This window comes from Oxyura jamaicensis, chromosome 1 (genome assembly GCF_011077185.1).
Source record: "Oxyura jamaicensis isolate SHBP4307 breed ruddy duck chromosome 1, BPBGC_Ojam_1.0, whole genome shotgun sequence".
Lineage (NCBI taxonomy): Eukaryota > Metazoa > Chordata > Aves > Anseriformes > Anatidae > Oxyura > Oxyura jamaicensis.
Genome location: NC_048893.1, coordinates 114,826,358 through 114,845,324, shown reverse-complemented (window position 1 = coordinate 114,845,324; position 18,967 = coordinate 114,826,358). Strand labels below are relative to the sequence as shown.

Sequence of the window (18,967 nt, the reverse complement as noted above, 5' to 3'; positions counted from 1 at the left end):
AGACACCTAGACATAACGCTAAATTTTGGAAACTGCTGGCAGTCGTTCAAGGGGTTTCATTTAGAGCTCACATTTGGGAATTTAGGAAGCACCTGTTTGAAGTGTTGTTATTCTGTTATAATTTATTGGCAATTAGAAAAATGATTTTTGTTTTCTTTTGAGAAGTACTAAAAAATGAGAAAATTCTAGTTCTGAAATACAAGCCCAATTTAAATGCAGAAAAAAAAAATATAACTGTTAGATAATATTAAATTACAATATTAAACAACAGTATTCTGGGGCCTGCCTGTGAGTATTATAAAGTACTTGGTGCACTTATGTAGCTAGCTTCACATGAGATCCCAGTCCCTTACAGTGGGATTCATCTTGCTAAAAATTGGACGTCTAGAAGTTGGAAATCGGATTTGAGACTTGTTGAGATTCTCTAGCTAATGGTAAGGAACAGGCACCTCCCAAGGCTCACCATAAACTTTGTGTCTGAGATTTGGGGCAGAAGGAGCTCAGACAGCTGCTTCTGAGTAGACAACTAGCATGCAAGTGGCTAAAGTGAACTGGAATGAAACCTATCTTCAGAGCAGATTTCAGGCCCTTATCTTAGTTCTTCAGCCCACCAGTTTTTTGCTCAGGTCCTGTTGAAGACCTACTGCCAAAATAAGTACAGAGTGAGAGCGGTAGGGAGAGTGACAGAGAGGCCTAAGATTCATAAGCATAAGGTGCACTGTCCATCTCCATAACTCATAAATTACTTTCCATCATTTATTTTTTTTAATATCCTTTTGTTTGGGTACTTCCCAGACATCAGCAGAACAAGGCTTGAAGCCTGTATGAGTAAGAAGAGTTCACATGCGTGATAGAGGCAAGGCTATGTGGTGGATCCTTAACTGATTTAATTTTTATCATCATCCTGCTTTTTCTTCTATAATTAGAACAATGTGCTCATTCTGGACGGTTTTATGATCTGGTTGTAAGTAATTTCTCCTTACTGTGAAGATTCATACCATGCTTGTAAAATAGTCACATCTTAAATAATTGTATAGCCTCTCCACAATACTCAAAAAAAAAAAAAAAAAACTGCACCACCCGGTGTAAAATTGGTGTGGTTCTACAGCAAGGGAGCTGGGCTGATTTTACCAGCTGTATGTTTGGCCCACTGTATTTAATTTAAGCTCAGACATGGAACTGTTAGCTTCTTAAAAGGCACTTATCTTCTGTGTGTTAAATAAAAGGCTCTAATGGGTTACATGAATTTGAGCCCTTAATCCATTTTGACACTGAAGCTGCAGCTTTTTTTGTCCCTTATTACATTATGCATGTCCTTGCTAATGACCATGTAATTTCGTAAGTTTTCTTTGAAGTGGAAGCATGTTCCTAAGCAAGAGGCAGAATTACGAGCTGTTCAGCTGGATCACAGGCTGTGGATCAATTCTAGATTTGGCATTGTGGTCTTGCTGAGCAAACCAGGATCCTCAAGGGAGGCATAGCTGTTGGAACAGGGGATCAGCAAAGGGACTCCCTTAAGCATTGAATAAACAATAATTATGCTTTTACTGCAGTTGGTTTCATTCCTCCCACATTATTTTCCCATGGATTACAGGCCTTTTGTTTTCTTTTCTTTCCCTAAGGTTTTTCACTGCTTTTTCTCCTTACTCTTTCCTTGAGAGTTCATGTAGTCACCACATCCTTTGTTTTAGGGATCTGTTGCTAAGTCGTCTTTTAAATCCCACTTCTTCTTGGAACCTATTGAAAACAAACTGTGCAGCCCAGGCTGTTCGCTAGGTTGATGAGTGCTCATTGATTCTGGGGCTTGTACATTTTGCCTAACTGCTACATACTGTTATAATGCTTTGACGGTGTCCAGGTAGAGATTTGTGCTCTCCTGGCTATATGTGCACCGCTCATATCCATTAGAGGTACTTTGGGAACCAGAAGTGGTATTTTCTAGGTGATAGAAAATGTGTTAGTGAAGAAATTGGTTGATATTAAAGGACTGTCACTCCAGAAATTAAATATTAATCTAGAAGAGGGACGTGTTCAGCTTCTTGGACACTGTTGGCTGTGGGCCAGCTGCTGCCTTTTAAGTTTGAAGATTGTGACCAAAAACTTCTCCACTCATGTCTCATCTGCTGTTTCTGCCCCTTAGCGGCTATCCAGCAGTGTGGAGCCGGGGGCAGACAGGAAGGTCTCATCCCAAGGGCATATCTCTGAACTCTGCGACTCTGCAGCAGTTTCACCAGACGTGAGAAGGAGAGTTGTGCTGAGGAATGGCTAAACGTGGCTTTAGATGTTGTTGCAGTAGTTTTTCATTCAATCGTATGCAATCCCCAGCATCTCCAGATTAAGAGATTTTTGGTCACTTGTTTACCACACTGGTCTGGATCAGTTTGGCTCTTTCTGCAAGTTTTCAGGATACAGCTCGGGCTGGGTTCGAAAAAGTGTGGAAGCCTTATCCTACAAGCGGAAGCAGCCCAGGGAAAGTGGAAATCCCCTGGGGGATTTCATGAGCTGCTCTGCTCTGAAAGGAATTTTTCCCATATGTATGTGGAAAAATCCCACATGCGGCATGCTTTAGAAATTGTATTGCTTCGTGTGGGCAGGTTTCTTTTGTAGTCACAGTTTATTTAAAGATTGAAATATGTAATTATTGTTTATCTTTTTTTGTCTGTTCATTCTCTCCCGTTGTTAACATGGAAACATGGACTGCTTTGATATCAATCAGGAACTTGTTTGTATCCTGTCACGGTAAATCTGTAACCTCTAACTGTAGATTTTCTTGCAAGCCCCAGACTCTTTCCAGCCAGATTGCTCTGTGGCTGCTCTCCCGTAGATCATAAACAGCATTTTTGGACTAAGAGAAGGCAAACGTGCAGCAGTTGTCCCTTTCCAGAAGGGCAGATAGCTTTTTATTTTTACAGAGGTCATTGAAGGTCACGCTGTGCTCTGTTTTTACTTTCTCTTTAGTAGAAGACATTAGAAAGTAAAGGTATTCAAGCCTTGGTGTAGTATTAAACTTCTTGAATAACTACAGTCCTCTAGTGCTTGGCTGCAGCACTCAGCTCCAGTGTACGCACCCCTGGTAAATAGGGACTGGTTTTGCTTATTTGTTTGCTTACCACTTTCAGAGCAAGGCAACACAAGACAAAAGATTTTTGGTACATAGTGCTTCACATTTTCCATCTAGCTTTCCATTTCCTTCCTTTAGCCTTAACATTAGGAGGTTAGTGTGCAGCAGATAAGTCTGTGCAGGTTGCTGTAAATCTGCACTTCAGACACAGGAACCACTGGCAGTCCCAGGCACTGCAAAGCCTGCAAGGTTAGGAAGCACTGAGCAGGGAGGGATGTGTGCCGAAGGGCTCACACTGTAAGGAGCTGTTGCTCCAGCTGGGACATGAGTTGTGCATGGCCCAAGGGTTATAGCAGTCTTGCTCCTGGGGCTCAAGAACTGCTCCTTCTGTGCTCCTGACTCGTAGTTTCAGCACAGGGGGTTACAGCACGTTTGCTTTTCTCCAGCTGGCAAAATTGTCTGTACTTGGCCTGGTGTCACAGCTTGGGCTGTGTTCCTGTGGTGATGACTACAAGCTACAGCTTAGCCCTGGGAGGAGAGAAGATGGACCTTGCAGAGCACGGCATCTCTCTGCGGCCTTCTTTCTAGCCATTGAATTATGACGCCTGGGGATATCATTTCCTTTGGATTGGTGTGGTGTACCTAATCCAGGCAGGCGGCAGGATGCAAATCTGAAGTCCACAGGAAAGCGTTCAACATGCCAGGAAATTGAAGAAAAATTAGATAAACTCTGTGGGTCAGCCAAGCAGCCTTGTGTTAGCATGGGAACAAAGCCAGGAGGTTATTTGCCTTTTAGTTAAGAAAACAGTAGTTCTTAAATAATCCACCCAGAACATTATAAATTTGTTTGAAAGCGGACTATTGCAAGATCTTGCCTGCCTGCAGTGAGCTTCTCTGTGAAGCATGCAGCCAGAGCTCCTTTGCCTCGTAGGGAGCCAATATTAAAAACCAATGAATATGTTACCAGCCCCATGTTATCTGGGCTGGATTTAATCCCTTCTGTGGAAATACTTGTGCAAGAGAGAGGGCTGAAAACCTGATATGACCAAGGCAGTTAGTCTGTCTGATGGACAATGGGAACTTCTCTGCTGGCATGTCTTAGATTGAGACTTCTGTCTGATCCGCTCCAACCTGTTACAGATCCAGATCCCTGCACAAGGAGATACCATGCCTGTGAACTATTTCAGGCTCTATAAATTCTGTCTTAGCCACTTCCAGGTCTGTTGGCATTGTATTTTTCAAGGTTTTCCTGCCCTTGGTCTTGAATCTTACTAAAGTTATGGTTTTTACATGCAGAAGAGAGCAGTAAGTAATGCTAGTTTAGACTGTATTCATCATCAGTAGGAAATTGGTAGTTCTGAGAGGATCAAAATACATTTTCCCGTTGATCCTCCTCATTTATGCCATTGACCAAAGAAGTGGGAGTATTTTTTATCATAAGCTTTCTTGGTAAGTTCTCAACAGATTGTGGTCATGCTGATTTAAAGCTAGCATAGTGCTGGAAAATTTGGAGGAAGAGATGAGGCAGCCAGGCAGAGGGCAGGTTCTCCCTGCCTCAGCAGGAAAAAAAACTACAGCAATCAGGATAGTCTGGGAGTTTCTGAACCTGGAGCTGTTTAACATGGTAGAGTAAATACTGTGAGCTGGAAAAATGTTTTGGCACAAACCCCATCACAGAGTTACTGAGAGAGATTTTCTTGGGCTGATGTTTTGATGTTCTGGGCTGACGTAGGTTTGGCTGGGAAAAAAAAAAAATGGAGGAGAGGAGCCTTAGAAGAAATTACTTTGTTTGACTTTCTATTCAAATAAGTGCTGATTTTTATTTATTTTTTTTTTTTTTGAGTTAAGTAAGCCAAAGACAGGAGAGGTGTTTTCAAGTTACACCACTCAGTTCCAGCACAGTCACCCTTTCAACAAGCTGCATGGACAGAGGTCTTACTGAAAAGAGGAAAGTTCTTTAAACTGAAGAAAATAGCCTTGAACTGAAGGCTTATCTTTTCCCTTACAATATCGCCGTCACAAGACCTCAGTAATAACTTGTCTTCACCTGTTGTTAGGTGGCCTGACAGTACCGCACCTCATCTCTGGTTAAGGGCAGGATTATTAGTTTTAAAGCACATAAAGGAAGACACATTGCTGGCACCTGCATCCCTGACCAGAATAAGAAGGGTAGCAATAAATAAGCTCTGAAGGAGCGGTATGCAATGATCTTTTTGTAAAACAAAATGTTGTGCAGCAAGAAGAAAAATATTAATGATATATTACAGCTTTGCGTGAAGATTACTATGCTTGATACAACATCAGTTTATGACAGTAAAAGCTGCAAGCAAGCAGTTTATCACTCTGCATGCATTTTTTTGGTCTGCTCTTCTGAGGCTGAATGCACAGTGACAAAATGGCAGTGAGAAATACTGCTCCAGGAAAAGGAAGAGGTAGTATCATGCAGAGGATTCCCTTGCTTGTAGTTTGTAAGAGCATTTTCTCTGTTCTTGCCGTGGCAGGATTGTGTTTTGCATGCACACATGCACCTGGAGGAGGCTGGAGCAACCTCCCCCTCCAATTTACATATACCCAGAAAACCAGAGGCAACCAACCACCTCCAGAGTCCTCCTGGTGACTTGAACAGAAAACTCAACATCTGTTGAAAATTAAAAACAAACCTTTAAGCTCTTGTCTCTGAATGTGGGATCACAGCTTTGCTCAGCCCAGAGGTTGCTGTGCCTAGAGCATGCTGGAGAGCATTTGGTGCTGCCGTCTATGAGGATGGGGAGTTCATTATTCTGTCTGAGTTTCATCTTGCATCTTTTATTTTCTTACCATCTTTGCAGAAAAATGTTCTGAAGAAAATCAGAAAGCTGTATGTATACACATACGCAATTATCGTTGTATCAATTATCAAGCTGTACACACATACACAATTATCAGTGGGGAAGACTGATAAATCATTTCACACCGAGTGTGGGGATGGCACTGTTGGCTCCAGCTTCATTTCCCCCTGCTCCTGGGTCTGCACCTCATGCACTTGCAGCACTGCAGCCTCTCGCTTGGACTGTGAATCCTACCTGTGGAGGCAGCATGGTGTATGCATTGCACTAAAAAACGTGTTACACACGGCATAGCAACACAGCTCCTACCTGCTGTGGTCCAGCTCGTTCACTGCTTCCTGCCACATGGCCTCGTGCAAACTTTTGACACACCTGGAAAAGCAAACATGTAAGAGGTCTGATGAGAAATTTGCCATTGACTTACACGGGGGAAAGTTCAAAGCAATTTAATAAGAGAAAATGTTGCCCACTCATCCAGTCCTCTTTCAGATTAAAGTTATCAGAAAGAACCAGCTGCTGTTAGATGGTCTCACTTATCTTTATATCACAGGATTATCTGCAAACAGTCTCTATTCCTGTTGCAGCTATGTGTCATACACACTGTAATTATTGATACTGTTTTTACAATTGTGCAGAATTTTCTTTCTGAAGCCAAAAAAATTATTTTTGGCAAAATAATTTTTTCAGAGGCTAATTTTCACTCAAGGCACTTGAAACAATAAAGAAAAAACTTGAAAAATAAAGTATTTTTTAAAGGTGCTACATATCATAAGGGCACCTAGATAGTCTGAAAATCTAAAATGCCTGCAATTTTAAACCCATGCAAATTTTAGGATGCACATTACAGTAGGCAGGTGAACATTAGATTCATTCATATATAATAAAGAAGAATGGGATGAGGAATATCACCTTGGCCATTGTTTCAGTCTCCTTAGCCCAGAAGTTGACAGAATCTGCTCAGAACAAATGTACTCTCCCACCCCAAATTAAAAACCAACACCATTAATGTCAGCCCAACTGTCTTTTTTTTTTTTTTCCTTCATACTTAGATTCGTGTATTCCATTGCTTACACTTACAAAAACAAACAAACAAAAAAAAAAACAAAAAAACTTGAATGTAGGTCTTTTGGGCCAAAAGTTTGACTGTGTGATGACTTTGGGAATTTTCTGTTCTTTACTGATGCAGGTATGCTCTGTTGTTTCAGTTGCTTGTGTTGTTGTTTTAGGGAAAGTCACGCCACTTCGTGGGTATTCGCCCTTCAACATGGAATCCCTTTGTTTATCTGGATTACAATAACTTCTGGAGGACCATGGACAAATTTGGAAAAGAGGTAGGTTTTGTAAATTGCACCTATTTCCTATAGAGCTTGTGTCACCATAAGTAAATCTGTGTTGGTTATATTTTTCTTCTCTGGCAACTGTAGAAAGGTTTTTTTTTCCCCTTCCCCTGCTTGAGCCCTTTAGAGGAAGGATGGATCTTCTTTGTAGCTTGCCAAACTGCGCCCTGATTTTTCTTTGGAGTAATTTTATTTCTAAAATTCTTAAATAGCAAATGCCTCAAAAATGCAAGTAGTACAACTTCAGATCTCTCTGTGTACAAAAAGTAGCCCCTGGGGATTCATGCTGGGACCTGGCAATGATACAAACTAGCTATGACCTGGCAATGATAAAGTGCTGAATAATTTATTGAATAATTTGCCTCTGTCTCTAGATTCCTCTTGAAGCACCATGGGATGCTCCACATGCTGAAGAGTGGGACAAAATGACCATGAAAGACCTAATAAATAAGACTTGCTGGACCAAGTACGTAACTCTTCATTCATTCTGAAATCCAAATGCAGAATGACAGTGGGTCCCTAGCAAATTCTGGAGTACAGCTGCATGAAGCCTTCTTGTGGAGAGCTTTCTCGTGTTCCAGTTGACATCAGATGGGGCATAATCAAATCTCTGTTGAGCCAAGTACCCATGGCAAGGAAGGACAGCAAAAACCTTACGGAGTCCAAACAAGCCTGAGAAGTTAGAAATGTCTCAAGTTGATGAAAAGTGGTTTACATCATGTTGGTAATGATGGTAACGTGATAGATAGTGACAGAGTAGAAAAAATAAACGTGCTGTGGACAGTACATTGAATGCATTTACAGTTCACACTGCTGTAACACACTGTATCTCAGGTAAAGCAAGGTAAGCAATTGTTCCTTTTTATTCAGTGCTGTGGAGGAAATAAAAATAATAGTTTTTCTTAGTGTGACAAAAAAGGGGGACTGGAAAATTATGACAGACTCAAAGAGGAAATAAATTACTAGATGTTTGGATAAAGTCTTCATAGAGGGGTTGAGAAGCGTCACTGTATGACATGAAGTCTTGTGTGAAAATTCCTGTGGTCTTCAGTGCAGTTAGTGTTTTCACTATGGGGAGCTAGCAGAAAAGATTAGATATGAACATCTACTTTGAGCATATGTACAGATCACTGTGGCATAAACCAGTAGCTATTTCTTCCAGTAGCGAAGTCTTCTGAAGCATTTTTGAGTACTTAAGAGTGTGCCGTACACAAAGCATAAAGAAGTAGTTACCAGTGACTTGAGCTGGGTAAGCTTTATTATCATCAGTTGTTTTAGTGCCTTTGAGCCCCCTTCACAGATCACATACCCACAGAGTAAGATGCTGTGCAAGCACGAGAGAAATGTATGGCATCTCACCCAAACTGCTTAGGTTTAGGATGAGAGACAGCAGATATGCAAAGGCAATGAGAGGAGAGAGAGCAGGAGATGTTTGAGATGAGATTGATCTTTGTGATGGACTGTTGTTAGGCACTGGGTGATGGCCTGTGGATGACAGGGTAGGACACGGTGCTTGTGTTGGCTGGCAGATGTGATTAAAGATTCTGGATAAACCTGAGGTTTGCCTCTGCAGGCCCACATACATGGCAGTGACAGCGTGTGCTCTTCTCACCATATTTCTATTTAATTCAGGTGAGAACATGCCCTTTCTTGTCTTTAGGGAATGCAACACATAAATAACTACACTTTGTAAATATGAATTGAAGTCACTTGTAGGCACAGAAATGGAGGCAGAAAGAGGAGAAGGGGCTTCCCCAGCCTGATGGCAAGCTAGGAGCTGAGGAATGATGTCCTCTGACTCTTGGCCATGTCATCTCCAAGTAATTATAGTGTGTATCTGCTTTAACCCTTGGAGAGAAAGAAGGCCTTCTTGTTGCCCTTCACCTCCCCTGCTGGTTTGTGCTTGGGCTTGGCCAGGAGCTTTGTCTTCATCCCTGCTGGCCTCTTGCCACGCTTGCTCAACTCTCTGCCCATTTCAGAGCACTGTCCTTCTGCTCCCAGGAGGCTGTTCTTGAGTGCTAGCCAGCTCTGCTGGGCCCCTTTGCCCTATAGGGTAGTTTCCCATGGGATTCTGCCAAGCAGGTCCTTGAGGAAGCTAAAAGCCTCTTTTCCAAAGTTCAGGGTTATAATTCTGTTGTTTGTCTTACTCCTCTCAGGATCTTAGACTCCACAGTCTCATGCTCACTGCAGCCAAGGGTGCCCTTCACATTTGCATTACCCATCAGGTCTTTCTCATCTGTGAGCAGCAGGTCCTCCAAAACATCTCCCTTAGTTTTCAGGATCAGGGCCCAAGGTGATATATTTCTTAGAAAATGTGCAGTGCATTTTATATGTCTATGAAGGAGCCCACTATATGAATAGAAAAACGAACAATTTTCAGTGTGGGGCAATAACAGCTGGAAATACTCTGTTCTTCATTTCCTTTTTCAATAAATTCTATTTATTAGGCAAAGAGAAGCATGCTCATGCTAGTACCTGTATCCCTGCTTGCTGTGCTGGCCCCTGTGCTTCTTTGTACTTCTCTCCTCCCTTGCATTCAGCGTCTTATTTGTTCGGCTGTGCTGTTTGCTTTTTCATGCTGACTGTGGTTCAGCACTATGCTTGCAGCTTCCTAACCAAAACTTCCCATTTGAAAGGATTTTGCTGGGTTAAATCTTACTTGGGCTCCATGTGATACAATATACAGAGGTTTGGACTTTCTCTTGCTCTCTGATGCACTGCAGTTTTCTTTACAATAAATTTCATGAGCCATTTCTCTGCAAACTCAGTCACTTTGAACTACCCTTTCTGTTCCAAGTGCACTGGCTCTTCCTTCTCTAGTTTATACTGTTCCACTTAGTCAGGAAGTCAGCAAAGTATAAGCAAAACTGGGTTTGTAGTGATCTCTGTGGGAACATGTTTGTCTGCAAGACTGCTTCTACTGCTGGTGGCTTTCTGGCCCTCCAGTTTTAATGGACACGCTCAGCCAAAACACGTTCAAAAAGTCATTTTCAATCTTTAAGCAGGAGCCAGATTTTTCTAAACATAGTTAAAAACGGTACCACCCTAAATGGAAAAGCTTTTTTACATTTTCTGTTTTACTTGGGTCAAGATTGTAATGTAAGAGTAATTTGTCATGTGCCACAGTTCAGCTCTGCTAATCCTGGAGACTCCCTTCACATTTCTCAAGCTAGAGCAGTTCAGCTTCTCAGTGCTTTCAGGACCGTTACAGAGGGCTGTTGAGTGCATGATGTCTTCATATTCTTGCTAGTGAAATAGAGGTGACTGGACTTCATGCCTAGGGAAATTAGGTTATAAAAGTTTAAAAGTTGTCTATTTTAGCCTGGACAACTTGCAAAGTTGTTGCCTTTAGGAGAGCGTTATAAATCCATGTGGTTTTATGAAGGTTCACCTAAATCAGACACCTTTTGCTGTGTTTGCAAAATAATCTCAATTCCTTTAGTAATATGTAGCTACAGATGAAACAAATGTTCATACATAGCAATGTGTCCTCACCTCCTGCTGGTGAAACAACTGGTCCTCTCCCTATATGTGTGGTGATCATTGACAATTTGATTTTTCTGGGTGTGACAATTTGATTTTTCTATGGTGTCTGATTCTTGGTCTTACAAAAGCACTGTTATATCAGAGATGGGAAATGTTTTAGCAGTGTGGCTAGTTGAGTCCCTGAGGACCAATCAGACCTTGGAAATGATGTGCCTGATGAGCTCCCCGTGGAGGGGAAATGCAGAAGAGGTTTGCTAACAGGTTACCAAATGCATTCTCCTGTTGAGAAAAATATTTGTTTTGATGAAAGGAATGGCAACTGGGAAAGTATTTAAAGAAATAACTAAGGTAAAATCAGTGGGATTTCAAACTGCATGGGTAAATGCTTTGGGAGGAAGGGAGGGAGGCGCTGATACAACCGTTGAAACAATCAAGCTCCAGGCTAACAAATGAGGCAAATATAAATCATTTTGGCTTCTCTGACAGTGGGGTAGCAGCCCTTATCGAGAATAATAAAGAAAAAATAATGAAAGCAATCAGGAAGTCAAATTTGTTCAGTACCTGTTTCTGCTCCTGTGTTTCATGCAGAGCTGGTAAAGAATTTGCCACCCTCTTTGTGAATGTCAACGTCACGTCTGAGCCACACGAAGTCTCCGCTCTCTGGTTCCTGTGGTACGTGAGGCAGTGTGGGGGCACAGCCAGGATATTCTCTGTCACCAATGGGGGCCAGGTACAAAATGTCTCCTATTTTTCCCCCTCTTGAAACCATAAAGAGCAAGTGTAGTACCCGCCAAACTCCTGCAATTAATGAAAGGAGAACAAAACACCAAGTTTATGGGGCACCAAAGACAGTTATGTTCTCATGGGGCTGAACGGCCCTCTCAGCTAACTCTGTGTAATGAGGAATTTCATTAGCTAGGCTGTGGGATAAATTGGGACAATTTAATTAATTTTTCTGTCCTGTGTTCACTTCAGCACAGTTCTTTTGTTGCAGATTTGTTTTTTTCCCCCCTCCTCTATGTGCCAATTTGTTTTCTATGGGATACTTACGACATTTGAATGTCTTCAACAGTTTAGAACAAGTGTGCTTCAGACTGAAGTACTGATTTATTCATTTTTTTGTGTAAGTCTCAACAAGAGTTGGAAGTAGGAGCCAAAAGGCCCTTCGTTCTTGAGACAGCTCACACAGCAGCATGTTTTTTGAGTTACTTGAGTCTGTTCCTCACCTTGGTCGTGGCAGACATCCGGTTGCCTGCAGAGCCTCGTTTTTCATCTGATTGTTCTGGATGAAATTTCAGAAAAGGGAAGAGGGGTGCTGTCAAAATAACTTGCATATTTGGGTAGGAATAGACAACCATGTGTCAGGAAGGCTGAAAGCAGAGCTAGTGCTGCCCTCAGGTAGGAGTAAAACCCAAGAGCCTTCCTCCACAGGGGCCTCTCAGCCACAGTTGCTGTCCCATGTCAGCAGCTGCTAGATGTTGAGGTAAGGATTAAAAATAAAATGAAAACCCTTAGCTAGACAAGACATGTGGAGAGGGGAAAGCTAGGCTGAGAAGAGCACTTCCTTTTCTCTGTGCCTGGATGTGTCAGACTGCCTTGGTTGCTGCCTTCCTTCCCTCTCCCTGATCAAAATCAGCTGAGCAAAAGCAAGAAGTGTTTCTGACTAGCAGCCATGATGAGTCTTGTAAAACTTCTTCAGGCAGTCATTTCAGTCTTTCAGCACAAGAATTTGTGGCTCCTTCCCTCCCTGCCAGTACCAGCATCTTCTGTGTAAAGTGAGCTGCTTGATAGAGCAATGGTGGCTGGCGGATAAAAGTGGGCTAGTGCTTCCAATGGGCCTCTGCACAGACATCACAAAAGATATGTGTCACAAATTGTGCTTTTTGCAGACAACACTGTCTCTGTGTCATCCCAGGGACAGATAAAGCTCATTGCCTGCTGCACTCGAGGCCAGACTCAGTTAAAGATCTGTCTTATTTCTGAGCTTGAGAAGGCTTTAGCTGTACAGATGCAAGCTGGTATCTTTGTCACACATGAGGGTTTTAATAGCACAGTGATGGATAAAATACTAAAAACTTCTTTTTAATGAGGTGATTTGTTTATTCTAGCTAAAATATCTGCATTATACTTCTTTATTCTGCGGGCTTCATGAGCCTTTAAGCCAGCTAATTGAGAAAGCCACTGTAAAAATGTCTCAGCTATCAATCTCTATTGAGGTTCAGGCTTCTGTCTTAGCTCTTCTGAAAGTCTGGGCTACTTTATGCATCCTTAGGACTTCCAGATTTGTCCTGGAGTTTCTTGATTATGAGCAGGAGTCATGTTCAATGTCATTGTGATTAATGCTTGTGAATTTTTATATATTTTTTATGTTTGTTTTTTTTAGGAGAGGAAGTTTATTGGGGGTTCTGGTCAGATATCGGAGAAAATAAAGGATCGCCTCAAAGGCAAAGTTAAACTGGAGAGACCTGTGGTCCGTATTGATCAGACAGGTGATAATGTCATTGTGGAGACTCTAAACCATGAAATATATGAGGTAATTTGATTAAAATAAAAGTAGAGTATGCATTTAGTGGGTGAATACATCTGCTGTAGCTCTTAGCCAGATGTAATCAGGAAGTACCTTTTTGTGTGTGTCTATTTCTCAGACTGTCCGGACAGTTTGTGAAACCTGCTTTGCAGATTTATTTATGGCTGGGTCACATCTGGGTGTTCTGCTAATTGGTCATTAGTCTGCTTTGTCTATCTGAACTTTTTCTGTGATTATGTAGTTTTACATTTTAGTTCCTCATTGAGACCGTTTCAGATAAAGAAAAATAAGGCTCCTGTTTGTATCGAAGTTTGTGGTTTGCAGGAAAAAAAAAAGAAAAAAAAAAAAAGAAAAAAAAAGGACAACATTTCAAACCCAGTTATTAAGATTTGTGAGGTCAGCTTGTCACAAGCTAGGAAAGGCCAGGGTTCAGCCCCATCCCATGCAGTGACAGCAACTCCCTTCTGCACACAGAGCCAAGCCTGCTGCAGGGGCAAGGAGGGTTTGTGGGGCTCAGTCACCACCTGCAAGATCCCCATTTCACCAGCTGCAGTGTTCAGAGGATATTTAGAGAAAGTTAGCAGAAAGGGAAGGGACTGTTTGACAGAGGAACTGGTCTGAGGATGTCCTGAGGAGAGGCTCTCTCCCTCCCCCAGGGATTATTAACCACGGAGAAAAACCACAGGCTTCTTCCTCTGTGCTGGCTGAGCCCAGTCGGAGCAGACGGGCTTCCTGCACTCAGTGGCCCTGCCAGCATCAGCACACCTTGGAGCAGCAGCGAGTGCAGTGATTCAGTGTCAGCCTGAACCCTGAAGCATAACATCCTTTGTCACTGTGGTCAGATACAGACCTGTGGGAGGAATAAAGTGTTCAGGAAAGCTGAAATCACCACTGGTGTTGCCTGTCCTGAAGTAGAATACTGTGAACATGCATTGAAGTGATTTTTTTTTTTTAATTAAAAAAAAGGGGGGTCATATTTTCTTGGGAATAGTAAAAGGCACTTTTACCTATGCTTTAAGATCTTTCTTGTCCCATTCCCTGACCTGTCTCCAGCCAAGTTTCAGCTCTAGTCCTGTAGTGTCCAGAAAGCTGTCAGGAAACACATAGTCACAAAATAACATATTTTCCCTTTCTTCTTTTTCTGAAATGGCAGAATTCTTCTGGCCACCTGGAAATATCCGTGTGGGAAAGCCAAGTAGGAAAGTCAGGGGAAGTTGTTAATGATGGATAAGAGCATCTTTCAAATGTGTCCTGCAGGGCAACCTTAGTGTGAGGCAATGCCTTGTCTCTGCTGACTGTGGTTTACTTTTCAGGGCAAGTATGTAATCAGTGCTATCCCTCCTATCCTGACAACGAAGATCCATTACAACCCAGAACTGCCACCAAAGAGAAACCAGTTAATTCAGCGTTTGCCGATGGGGTCTGTCATAAAATGCATGATGTACTACAAGGAAGCCTTCTGGGAGAAGAAAGGTATGTGAGGAAAGCAAAGGACTTGGGAACCTAGTGCTATGCTAATTTTGAAGCTCTGCTGTCTATCAGGGAATAAATCCGGGGGGGCATTAAAGGGGCAAAGCACCCAAACTAAACACAGAAAAGCAAAAGGTAAAGCTCTCAGAGAAGGAGAGCTCTTTGTCCAAGCTTTAGTATACACCTTTTCCCAAAGCAGAGTTCAAACCCCAGCAGGATCCCAAGTCTCAGAGCTGCCAGCTGCTCACTGATAGAAGAAGCCAGGTTTCCCCGGGAAGTATTGCTGAAAGCTGTGAGGCCACCTGCAATGCACAGAAACAGCAGCCATGCAGCAGCAAGTCCCTGCTTCTCCCTGCTGAGACAGAGTTAGGGCAGCCAGAGGGAGTTTGCAGCAGACGACAGTGAGAGCTTTGGGTGTAAATGAGACCTTTCCCTGTTTTTAATCCTCTGTTCTACAGACTTGGTATCTCAGAGGAATGGGTAAAGTAGGTTAGCTTTTTGTTTAACTCAAGATATTTTTCCAAGTACTGCAACATCACATTTTTCGCAGCTTTAACTGTTAAAGAATGATCAAGAAGTCAGTTACCATTTCCAGAGCTATTTGTATGAACAGTTTTTTTTCTACTTCCTATATAATGACACCGAAAGTTGCACTGGGTGAGAATATTTCTTAATCGAAAGAATATAATTTTGCATATTTCCGGGCATAAGCCAGCTAACAAAAGGGATTATAAAGAAATGTAGGTAGGTTTATACATTGCTATCTGTGCAGGATTTTTTTGCGTGTTCATCTGAGACATGTAGGTGGTGCCAGGGATGTGATACTAGATTAGATTGCCCATGTTTCTGCTGCATTGCTGTTACTGGACACCATTTGTGACAGTTGTATCATCAACAAAATCAATACAGAGTGTATATTTGAGCCCACAGTGACCAGATATAATTACATTGGGTTTTGTTGCTGCTCTTGTTGTTTTAACCAAAGTTACTTATGGAATGAACCATCGTAGTGCTTGCTAGATCAATGTATTTTTAATGCTTACTGAGCCCGATATAGAAAGCCACAGGGACTTGCAACAAGCCACAGAAATTCCTTACTAAGTAGTAATGGAATTTAAATATGACTTTTATAAGTCCATGTACAAAATTTCCCAGAGTCAGAGGGAAGAGAGGAAAGACTGTTACAGACTTGTAGTTATTATTGGTGACCAAGGAATTACTGTGCAATTCCTTTTATCGACAGTTTTTCCAGTTCACTGCTGTCAGTAGCAGTGATTATCAACAGCTCTCTCTGACCATTATTTTGCTTTCTTTTCTCCCCTTAGGTTGCAGTGCTTCTCTCTTCATTGAGGATGAAGAATGCCCAGTTGGAATAACCATAGATGACACGAAACCAGATGGATCTTTTCCTGCCATTATGGGGTTAGGAGCTTCTAGCCCATACTTACAGATATGCATTTCCTTTTGTATAAAGGAGTGAGAGGAGGAGGAGGAAGAGGGGAAATGAACAGATCCTATCAGTGGTGCCCACTCCCACAGACTGAGTAGAGAGTGGAGAGTACTTCTGACAGCCCCCTTGTGCCTCTCTAGTTCACATAAGCTTTTATGTGAAACTTGTGCTACAAATAGCCTGATACAAAGGTGATTGTTGGGAAGGGGTTGCTGAATTCACCTTTGCTTGTTTGAAGCGTTCAGACAGTGTTGTGCTGCTGAGTAGCTTTAGAAATAAATCCTTTACTTACCTAGTTTTATGAGAGTTTTATGAGCCTGTATTCTGCTTATATCAGGACCTTGTATTTAGCAACTGGGCCAGAATGAAGATGCAATTGTCCAAGACATCATCGTTTGCATCCTCTCCCCATCTAGCTGAGGAGGGACAAAGAACATCAGCTTGTGGTTAGGTTAGGCAGCAGCTGTTCAGTGAGGAAATCAGAATCCCAAAGAAATTACGAAATAGAGGATCTGTAGTCTGGACAAACAGATGAGAAAATGTGTAGCAGCATTTATTGGCTTTTAAAAATGAAATTAAGCCAATATGAACAAACAATCTTTACAAATGTTTCCACTGTAATCTGAGGGGAACCTGCCAAAAGAGGCCAATATAAATGTCAAGCAACTACTTGTGAAGTATTTGGCAAGGAAAGCATGCCACTTCTACCAAACTGTACATGCTTATGGGCATATTCAACGCTTAAAAACTTCCGTCCTGCAAGTGGTAAACCTTCTCCAAATGGCAAATGGTTTCTTGCTTTCTCCTTGTGGATTTCTCCTTGCAACTTCACCCTGAAAGAGTGAAGGAACCTAATTCATCCCTGAGGTATCTCTGCTGAGGTCAGAGGAACTAATCACCAGATTTGCTTCTTTCATACTGAGTAAAAATCAGGCACAATTCTTACAGGACTGGTCCATGGTGTTGTGCAGTGTTTGTCAGCAGCAGGCTACCAGCACATACTAACACCAAGTAGCATGGGCAATGGTATGGCCAGCTGCTTGTGAGACGTCAGAAGCACAAGAAAATTAAGGGTCTCAGCCTTTTTGGATAAGAACTCGGTGTAAGAAGGGAGGTGGTGCTGGGTAGTTTGTTGAATGCAGGGTATCCCACAGGGGCCTTACACCCACATGTCCGATAGTTATTAAGTGATATCATGAAAAACTGTCAGGCCTATTACATGCCATTAAAATGCTTTGTCCGTCTTTTTTAGAGTCGTTTCACGCAAGATCTTGCAAATCAGCTGGCGTGTTAACACTGCATGATATTTATATGCCATATTTTTCTTTTCAGTTTCATCCTTACCAGGAAGGCTGTTAAGCTGGCTAGTCTCACTAAGGAAGAGAGGTAAGAGTTCAGAAACTGTAAATATTTTAGATACAAATTGGTTCTCTGGAATGCCACCCCAAAGGCATGTGTGTGGGTTTGTGTGTGTGTATATGTAAATATGCACATACTCAGTGCAACTACAAGTGCTGGAAATCGGGGTGAAAATTTAGCTTTTAGCATAAACAGGCCAAGATACTAACACCGATATCCATGCAGTTATGGTTATTTCTGAGTTTTAATGTCCTCGCTGCTCTTCCATGTTATGACTTATCAGCTCTGATAAGACTTTCCTCAGGGCGTTCCCAGGCTGCGCCCCACTGAGTGATGGTTCACCCCAGGGAGAGATGGAGCGCTGACATGAATAGTTTTGGGTGTCCTTCACATTCGGACTGGGCAACAAAATTCTTAAACCTCCATGCTTACAACAGTATGGTTCCTCTATTAGTCTGTGGCATGAACAAACAGTACTTTCGAAATGTGATTTTAGTATACATGCAAGTGAAAGAGGAGTTCTGCTTAGGAATGTGAGTAGCATTCTCTGGCTCATATTTTGTTCTCAGGTATAGTAAATCTGTAAGGATTTCATTGATTTATATTACTTCTCTTCTGGTCTTACATCAGTGAACAGGAGAATGAATTGGCTCTGCATCCTAAAATAACTGCACAGAGATTTATTTTTTTAGAGCTCATTGCCAAAATCAGCCTTCATTCCCCATTCCAGGGTCCATTTTGTATATCACAGTTATGCTTCAGCATTTGAATATGCACACTAAGATAAGAACTGGAAATCAGACTTAAAAGCAAAGCAAAAACAACTTTCCAATGTATTGCAATACGTATGATTTTTTTTTTAATAACGAACAATAACTGAGAGGCTTTTTCCACCTTTTTTTTCCTGAATGTTTTTGTTCTCATATAGGAAGAAGAAAATCTGTGAGGCATATGCCAAGGCAATGGAGATGGAAGAGGCTTTGCATGTAAGACATGAATACTTGTTTTCACTTCTGTTGCATGATAATGTTGCTACTTTGTTCTGGAGGAGGAAGCCAAATTGCCTGGGACCTAAAACTTTATGTTGTGCCTTAGAATCTGTATTCTGGAGGTGAGGGCAGCAGCATCTAGTACAGGAAGAAAGACCTGGGAGTCTCACGCTTTGCAAGAAAAGAAAAGGTGGTTCATGGTTTAATTTGTCCTGCATTTCCCTGTGGGAGGTTAGAACATCTCTAGAAGTGCAAATATTTGTTTGGTGTAAATGGATAGCATTAATCAGATGATATGACATTGTACCCTTAACCTGTTTTTTCCATCTTCAAAGGAGTTTCTTTCTTTCTTTCTTTCCTTCTTTCTTTCTTTCCTTCTTTCCTTCTTTCTTTCTTTCTTTCTTTCTTTCTTTCTTTCTTTCTTTCTTTCTTTCTTTCTTTCTTTCTTTCTTTCTTTCTTTCT

The 18,967-nt window shown here is 41.8% G+C and overlaps 1 protein-coding gene across 1 annotated transcript in view; it reads left to right on the top strand.

Moving 5' to 3' along the window:
* The window catches only part of LOC118160896 (amine oxidase [flavin-containing] A-like), a 38,527-nt gene that overhangs the window by 14,539 nt on the left and 5,021 nt on the right, over positions 1 to 18,967 (top strand). Inside the window, exons 4-11 of the mRNA XM_035315986.1 lie at positions 7,113 to 7,217; positions 7,598 to 7,689; positions 11,298 to 11,439; positions 13,093 to 13,242; positions 14,550 to 14,709; positions 16,032 to 16,128; positions 17,489 to 17,542; positions 18,444 to 18,501. Coding sequence (XP_035171877.1) covers positions 7,113 to 7,217; positions 7,598 to 7,689; positions 11,298 to 11,439; positions 13,093 to 13,242; positions 14,550 to 14,709; positions 16,032 to 16,128; positions 17,489 to 17,542; positions 18,444 to 18,501 — 858 coding nt within the window. The remainder of the gene's footprint in view (positions 1 to 7,112; positions 7,218 to 7,597; positions 7,690 to 11,297; positions 11,440 to 13,092; positions 13,243 to 14,549; positions 14,710 to 16,031; positions 16,129 to 17,488; positions 17,543 to 18,443; positions 18,502 to 18,967) is intronic.